General features: G+C 25.9%; 1 protein-coding gene across 1 annotated transcript; it reads right to left on the reverse strand.

Annotated features, from left to right (window-relative positions):
• Positions 1–2,101: 2,101 nt before the first annotated feature.
• LOC129967082 (chondroitin sulfate synthase 2-like) lies at positions 2,102–8,035 on the reverse strand. The gene is made up of 2 exons (XM_056081748.1): positions 7,091–8,035; positions 2,102–4,079 (listed from the first exon to the last, which is right to left on the reverse strand). The coding sequence occupies exons 1-2, from the start codon at positions 7,916–7,918 to the stop codon at positions 2,571–2,573; spliced, it is 2,337 nt and encodes a 778-aa protein (XP_055937723.1). The 5' UTR covers positions 7,919–8,035; the 3' UTR covers positions 2,102–2,570.
• Between the last annotated feature and the right edge of the window lie 1,652 nt (positions 8,036–9,687).

Raw genomic sequence — 9,687 nt, forward strand, 5'->3', positions numbered from 1 at the left:
TGCAACAGATATGCTAAGGAGGATAGAAGATGCTGCTGATTTTCTGAAGAGCATAATGTTCTCCGATGAAGCATCCTTTCATGTTTCTGGCATTGTCAATCGCCATAATGTGCGCAAATGGCTCTGTGGATGCCGACATACTTGTCGCTACCTGGCGTGAAATTGACTATCGACTTGATATTCTCCGTGCGACGAAGTGGGCACACGTGGAAATTCATTGACAAGGGTCATGAAACTTTTTGAGTCTATTTAACCATTTATGTTATTAATTTAAATCTATCTTTATTATTTTATGAGTTATTAAACATGAAAATGGGCCCGGGACTTTATAAACACCCTGTATATTCAGTTTAAGATTTAGATTTCTTACAGTGAGGTTGGCTGCTAAAAGGAAATCTTTGAAAAAAAAAAAAAAAAAAACTGCAATTGTACAAAAATTTGAAAAATCATTGTTTTTTTTTTTGTTCATTTTTTAAAACAAATTTTCTTCAAAAAAAATCTTTTAAATATTCTTTAATAATAATAATAATAAAAAAAGTGATATCAAATTTCCAGTATTTATTTCTGTTTGTCAAAATTTCTGGATTTTTTTTCAGGAATTTTTAAGTTTGGTATATAAAAGTTTAACTGTATTTATATTAATAATATAGATTATTTTACATGAAGCACAAGTATTGGAAACTCATACATCAAACCAAATATTCATTCATTATTTTTATATTAAAAAAACAAAGGAAACATAAAAAAGTTAACAAAAACTTAACAATAACAGTTTCTAAAACATATTAATGTTTAAAATATAATATAGCACTGATAAACCAATTACTTAAACATGATTAATAAAGAACAAAAACTTGAGATTCAAAGTATTAAAAAAAACTGACACAAAAATAAATTAACATGCATTTTCAACAATATATGCTTCAAAATGTTTAAAGAAAGGATGAAAATATAGGTCTTTGGGTATCTAAACCTGAGAGGTACTAACAAAGAAAAGAAAATCTCAATAAGTGATACTGTTAAATGATATAAAATCAAATATGTTTGAAAAAGCAGCTAAACATAATTTTGATATATGTAAATGCAAATAAAATATTGAATTAACAAGCAATGACTAACATAAAAAAATCAAATTTCATGTCAAATAGTAATTAATAAACTTGAAAATTTTTAATGACTGTAAAAGCAAATAGAAAATTTAAGGTAAATGCAAAATTTCAAAACTGACCGCTAAATAAGCAGGATTATGCAATTATACAATAAGGAATCATTTTTTAGATTCACTATTACAAACAAATAAACAAGCATATGCAAGATAATATAATTCCAATTCAATGCAAAACAATTTTTTTCATTATTAATTTTGCAACGTTTAATTTTTTTTTTCATTATTTTGCAAGAACAATTCCATCGCATATTTTGAAATTGCTTTTCTATTCCATAACTACGTCTGAATTATTCATATCAAATTTCAGGTTGCCTTAAGATAAATAGTAAAATAATTTTATATAATTTAATGCTTAATTCAAAATATGAAAAACTAAAATTTAAAAGTTATGCAAAATGTAAAATGAAAATTTCAATTTTTTTAATTAATTTAAAATCAAGCCCAATATAATAAATTTATCACTAAAAGGAAATACATAAGTAGAAATAGTAAAAATAAAAACATTTGAATATAATTAAAAATTTAGAATAATTGAAAAATAATAAAAATTATTTATTATAATAATATTAAAGTATTATGCAAAATTTTGCCTTTAACAAGACAGGCATGCAAATGCGAAAAGAATATTTTTTATAGTAATATCAAAGATCTAACATACATGATAAAATCAAAATTGATGTATATTATCTATAAATTATGCAAGTATTTTAAAAATGTAAATGATCTACATTAATTTTTTATTTTCATTTTACTTTAGAAAATCATTAAATACTTTATAAATATTTCTGATATAAGTTATATGCCTTAAACAAAAATTTGTAATGTATATGTTATATATGGCAAATGCAAAAGAAGTATCACAAAGATATTTTTAAAAGGTATTTTTATATATTACTAAATGTTAAGAAAAAGTGAGGTGAAAATTACCCAGCTATTAAAAAGTTTTTTTTCAAATGTAATTAGACTCTGTATAGTTAAAAAAAAAACAAACTGTAATTAGAATGAAACATCAATATTATGTAATATTAGATATGTTAGAAAAAATAAAAACATTTGAAGTTATTAAAAAATCCTATTTTTATAATCAATTTGCTTCCTATATTGTAATTAGTTAAATATTAATAAATTAGCTTAAAAAATTAAGATGAATTTCTCTTTGTTCCAAATGACTTTTTAGCACTTGAAGGATATTTTGTTTATCACACATATAAAAAAAAATTCTGAACTCTCTATAACATTACAAACAACAACAAAGCAAGGAACACTTATATTGGCACAGTTTAAAAGTAAATAAAAAACTAGTTAGGAAAACACTCAAAAGCATTATGGCAACAATAAAAGTTGTAAATATATCAAAAAATAAAGCACACAATTTATAAACACACACACTACAAACCTTTCCTTATAAAATTGCATTAAAATTTACATTTTCCTTAGAACCATGCTCAGAATGTGACAGGACTTCTGCAGCCATTTGAGATTTAGTACCTAGATTTTGTTCTCTATTCTGAAGACATTCCTGATATGTTGCAACATTGGACTCAAGGTCACAAGAGTCAAATTTGAATCTTATTCTTAAATCAGGTTCAACTGCTCGCATTACATGTAATTTAGATTGAAGAAAAATTTCAAACAGATCAAAATGTAAAGTATACAAATACTCATTTTTTAGATCTTTATCTAATTTAATCATTGAAATGGTACTTTCTAACTGTTTCCTAATGGCCAAGTAATCAGCAAGATAAAAGCTTGCATGCTCAAAACTGTCTGTATCAAAATGTCCCAGATCTTTTTTAACTTCCACATTATCAGGAACTGTAATATGATTGTATGCTAATGAAGGATGATACTGACGAAAAGGAATAGGAAAAAATACTTGCGTTTTAAGAATGGTATTCATTCGTACTCGATTTATGTAATCTGGACGCACTTCCATGCCTACATGACAAAGTAGTAGCAAGGATTCAGAAGACAGTTTTCTTGAGATTAAATCAACAATGGCAAAATATGGTGGCATTTTACCAATTGTTTTGACACTAAACCATGCTATTTTAGCACCGTTTGATCGATACTTATTTACAAGAGAATTTACCAAATCTTTTACAGGCCCAAATACATCTTCTTTTTCCCCTTTGCCAGGATCTTGAGGACCATAAAGAAAAACCAATAACATCACAGTACTATCTTGCTTCTCAATGCATGCTTTGGCATAATCATCTAAAAATCTTAATGCTTCATTTCTTTCACTTGCTTTTACTAAAACCAAGAGAACAACTCTAGTATGTTCAGTAACAAAAGGCACAGGTATTATTTCTACTTCATTAAGGGGCCGAACAGCATTTATACGTTTCAATACCTCTTGACCAGTGGTTTCTTCTAAAAATAACATATCTAAAATGTATTCAGTACCTCTAGTGGGATCAAATCGCTTGTAACCATTGACTAATTTCTGATAAATGTACCTATCATTATGTGTAATTTTTATCCATTGCACAGTAGATTTAAGTAGATCTTGAATTTCAGCTTTATAAAGACCCTTTACTTCAGATATGACATCGAGTTCAGTTTGCAAAAAATTGTGCGTTGTATTAAAGTATACCCATGGTAAAACATCAAATCTGCCATGTGGTTTAAAAGGTGGCTCAATGCCAACAGGCCAAGAAGTTTTACTGGAATTTACAGGCAGAAATGAACTCAGATTAGAAATTTTTACTTGGATTTCTTGCAGCTGTTGTTGATTGTCAATAAGCTCTTGTTGAGAAAAATAATGATGAATCAAATAATGTTCTTCAGGAGTTGAAACCGAATATATTGTAAATACATTTTTCAGATCTTTAGGCCAGGATGATTTTTGGATTGAAGTTTCTAGGTTATCATATTTGGACACTTGATGAGATTCATAATTCAAACCCTTAAAAAGATATACAAGGTATAAATGACTGAAAACAAACAAATCAAAATTTCCATTGGACAGAAAGGAATCAAACAGAGAAATATAACAAAAATTAATAATAAGGAGGAATTCAGAAAATAACAGGAAGATATACAAAATGCAAATGTGCACAACTATACACTTATTTGTATTTTAAGCATAGTAATGTTTTTTTTAGATCACAAAGAAATTATCTTTCAAATTTGGATATTTGTTGAAATGAATCTAGTTTAATTTTTAAAAATATGCACACAAATTAATAAATATAATGTTTTCATTTTTCTGTGGCAAAATAGAGTAAAAATTAATTTTTAATGCAATTTAAAAAATAGTTTGGATTAGATTCAAAGTCTCATTCCTAAATATTATGCAATCTATATAGTTCTTTTTAAATGTATTAATTTTCAAATCGAAATTTTAATAAAAAATTACATTTACACATTTATACTTATTTTCCTAAAACAAATAACTTTTAATGATCCTGCTGAAACTAAATTTATTATAGTAGATACAGGAAAGGTGAGAGTTGGGAGGAATGGGACAGCTGCATTTATGTCTAAATATAAGATTAAAATTTCCAATTTTTCCATTAGATAGAGCAGCTATTGTCCCTCGCTTCATCCTGTTACACCAGTTATAATATTATTTATGTTTAAAGTAGAACTTTTTAGACCTCAGAAGTAAATACAAATTCTCATTTTTTAAAATCCTAATATTTGTAAAATAAAAGTATTTTAGATGTATAATAAACTTATAGTGTTTATAAACTAAAAATCAAATTAAACTTAAATGTAGAAAGCTTTATGTGATATGCATTTTAAAAGAAAATTCTGCAGAGAGGGGAATGGAGCATCCTTGGTAACATTTCAATACATTTCCTAAATAACTAAAAATTAAAGTTTTTTTCTTAATGTGTTACAATGCAATAATAAATTGATGATTTTAAATTTATTTATATATTATTATGCTTTATAAACATATATTAAATAATATAAAGCAATAATGCATAGTAATAAAAAAAAAATCTGCTACCATTAACCAGAACAATAAGCATAAACTTAAGAGCACCAGTGTATCTAAGTAAGTTTGGTTATTTTTTAATTTTGTTAATAATTGCATCATATAGAAAATTTGTTTTCTACCTAAAATCATGTTTATGACTTAATTTCAGTTGCAGAAAATTCTACTGTAAATATAATAAAGTAATAAGCAATAAATTAAATACTAAGCAATGAAAAATAAAATGAAGTTAGATTATGAGTTATTTATTAAAGCTTTTGTCACTCTAAATAAATATGAAGAAAAGTCATCCAAAAAAAGATAATTATATTATATAATAACGTATTGGAAGCAGTGGAAATGGTTGTAAAATAAAAATTTTTGAGATGTGGCAGTATCAATGGAGATTTCAAAATCAGCTTTTGTTTGGCATGTTTAAAACCAAAAATCATTGAATGAAATTAGCATACCAAAACACAATATTAATCAATTTTAATTTCCTCAAACCTTGTCCTATTCTTCCTTTATATGTGTCCCATACCTTCCTTATTAAAAGGGAGGTGTGGGGCAAAAATGTTACAATATTTAACTATACAAATAAAACTAATTGTTGTTATTATGCTGTTCTTGTATTTTTTTTTTAAATTAAAGAACACGCTGTTAGATTTTTATAAATTGTACTCTTGAATCCACTAAATAAGTGGTTTTTTTTTGTGAAATTGTCCTATTCCTTCCAACTCTCTAATATCAATATATTTAAATTAAGTCAGAAATTCAGAAATTATAAACAATATGACTAATTCAATAACTATAGTACTTAGTTTAAGTCTATAATATACCTTTATCTGCTCCTAAAAACATTTAATATAATGCATTAAATAATACAATAGAATCTGTTTCATACCGCATGCACAGATAGCAAAAAATGTATTCATTTTCATACTTTATTAGTGAGCGTTCCAAAATCAAGTATAAAACTAGTATACCTTAATGTAATAGAACTTCCTGTTCCAATTCTAATCAGATCTGACAAAATAAAGTACTTAAAAATTAAAATTTTGATGGTCTAAATTTAGGCTCTGCAACAACTTGAAAACTATGGACGTATTTCCATTTATTTACATTTACATACTATTTCATATTTAGCAAATGTTATTACTTAATTTTAATTTTATAATACATTCAGTGTTAAAAATAAAATACAGATTCAAATTATAGAAATGTTATAACGCAACATTATAGAAATGTTATAACACTTGTTTACCAAAACAACAGCATAGTGTTTGTTTTGGTAAACAAGCATTTGATCAATTACAAAGTTTAAAATTGTTTCAATTATGTAAAGATACATAATTGCACTATTTTACTTATGCTAATATCTAAAATAGATATTTTTTTCTTATTCCTTTTAGAATTTTTTTATTTATATGTTTATAAAAATGACAGCATTTTATAATATTATAGTTTTCATATCAAATGAAAAAAAAAAAAACTTCTTTAATAGCACCCATAATTTAGTAAATTTCTCTCTTACCAGTTGAAAGATATCTCTAGATAATCATAGTTTTATTTCAATAATAAAAACAAATATTTTTTATTTGAGTAAAAGCTCAATACATAATTATGAATGTATGTGGCCCAGTAATTTTAATCTAACAGTTCTTTGAAAATTTTTCAAAATATTTTGTAAATTGTTGAAATAAATAACTAAATTTTCCTTTATACTGACACAATTTATAATGACGTATAATGATTATTATAAGACATTAATATATATATATATATATATATATATATATATATATAAATGCATAAATACATTAAATATTTTCTTTATAATTACAGAATTAATAATTTATAGGACCAAAGGAAATTTATTGTACTTATTATTATAACGGTATACAATACAAATATTATTTAAAAACTTATGATATAAACTTTTAAATTAACTACAAGATAGAACATTCAAATAAAAAAATCTGCATACATACTTGAATAAAGCTTTGGCAGGGCTGATCTGTACCATGTAGTATGCATCTACCAAAATTATCACTATTGCTTTCAGAAAAAGTATGTTGTATACACCAGTCCAAATCCTTGATTACTTTTGAAAGAACAGAATTAGACAGTAAAATGCCAGCATCTAAATTACAATAGAAGGAATCAATATCTAAAGGACGACCTAGATGCACATTCTGAGTAATACTGATATGGTTCACAAAATCGAGCAACTTTTTTCCTCGAATGTGAGTGGTATCTTTAGCAAAAAAGAAAAAATCATATTCGTTTAAGTAATTCTCAGCAACATACTGGAGCATATTGAATGGCCCAAGTATTTCGCGCTTATCTGGAAATCCTATAATTGATCCGATACTTAAATCTAAATTTTCTGTCTCTGCACCTTCCAAGAAAAACATAATTTTATCGATATGTTTAGATAATGTTTTATTGAGAGCCGATCCCATCGAATATATTGACTGCGGAGTTGATAATATACCTATGAATAATTTTTCCCTAATATTAAGCTCAGTAGAATAATACCTTGCTCTAGGAATTTGAACCTTGCCGGGTCTTGGGACATTTTTTGGTTTGCTGTTTAAGTAGAGGACAGGTTCATAATCGTCAACTACTGGTGAAACTGAGATTGCAGCTGAATATTGGGGTTCTGATTTGCCAGAGATTAAGTCTTTGTGATGGTTTAGACAGTTTTCTTCTACCAGTGGCATTATTATGAGCGATAATGTTATGCCGAAGCATACACCCAAAATAGGTAGAATTTGATGTGAAAAGTAAAACTTGAGCCTTTTGAAAATTCTCATTTTGGAATAATGGTGGCATGAGTACAAATAAAGTAAAATTTGAACACAAGGGGAGGATAATCGCAGAATAGAAAGAAGCAAAAAGTAGTTCACGACATGATTTGTCAAGGCGCTTTTAAGTATCGGAAGCAGAAAGTAAATATCAAAACAAATGAAAAGTTTCCGATGAAAGTAAAAAAATCGTATCAAAGTTTGAAAAGCAATCAATAATAAATATGCTATAATGCGAGCTTCATTTGCTTTTTACTAAAATTTTCGAACTAATATAGTATATACGCTTTTGAATGTACTAGCAGGAAAACAATAAAAAATTCTATCAAAAACAAAATTATAAACACGAAGTTCTCCATCATTAACAATGCTCTAGCATGACACTAATTCAATGATTAGTTAATCCGATTAAAATGCTTATGACATAAATCATAAATCGCTTTTTTTATCACTCATGTCAGGTTGACTTTGTTACTGAATAGTGATAGAATTATGATTAACAATGTGTTTTTTCTTAAAATATTAAGATGATATTTATCTTAAATCTTGAAAGGCAGTGTTTTGATTGTTCCACATTTTTCGCTTGCAAAATTTTATCTAAAAATTGCTCGTTTAAATTCATATCTAAAGTTTAAAATATATTTTTTTTATTAGTATGAGATAAATTGTACATTTCTTATTCTTTTTGCATTTTTCAGGTCATAATATGTAAAAATTAAGACATAAAGGAGGTGGAAAAAAAAAAAAAAATGAATACATAGTGCCGTTTTGGGACGAAAGATCAATATATTGTATAATATATCTTCATTATATTTACTTTTGCGATATTTTAATGCGATTACTTTTACGATATTGTATTATGTGCTATGTATATCTAAAAATATCTTGTATTTATTAGTGTACGGTTATCTTAAGTCACTCCAAACTTTTATAGGGTTTTATGTAATATTGCGAATATTGAACAAATATTATAGAAATTTTGCTCAATATCTATCTTATAGAAAGCCTATTAGATTAAAAAAAACACATGCATTAAAATGGAATCGAAATTTTACCCTTCTAGCCGAAATTTAGCGCAAGAAAAAGCGAAGAGTCAATATTCTGTGCAACAGCAACGTAGAATAAATGCAATTGACTAAACTTCCCAGTTGAAGCAGGAGCATGCAGATCGATTAAAAAATATTATTAGTCTAATTTCCAAATAAAAAAAAATTGTTAAAAATAAGATTCCCATAAAATATAAGAAAATATATTAAAATAATGTTTCCACTTTGCCACGTATAATTTGCCTGATTCCAATTCATTAAGTTTGCTTAATAATTATAGTATTTATAAATTTCGAATGTGTGCTTAAATTAAATCTTGTACAATCGTGAATACCACATAATCATAACGTTATAAATAAAAATATGCATATTAACAAAATTAATGAAATGAAAAAAAATTACCAAATATAAATCAATTAACCATGTTTATCACCAAATGAAACCATTAACAGAAACAATTAAGAATGCTAGAAAATTAAAATTATTTTAATATGTTAATTTTTAAAACAAGTTGCTCATAACGTGCATTTTCTGTTAGTATAGAAAGCACAACAACATTGTTGCGATAATTTCACAATTATTAAATCTCTTAAAATTAATATTTTATTCGGCTTAGATAAAAACATGTAAATAGTGAGACGATAAATTTTAATTTCAAAGATTAAGAAGGCATTTTAACAAAGCATCTGTCAGTGTTAAAACTATGCTATGATTCAAAATTTTGAACTGAGC

The sequence above is a fragment of the Argiope bruennichi genome, chromosome 4, assembly GCF_947563725.1.
Source record: "Argiope bruennichi chromosome 4, qqArgBrue1.1, whole genome shotgun sequence".
NCBI lineage: Eukaryota > Metazoa > Arthropoda > Arachnida > Araneae > Araneidae > Argiope > Argiope bruennichi.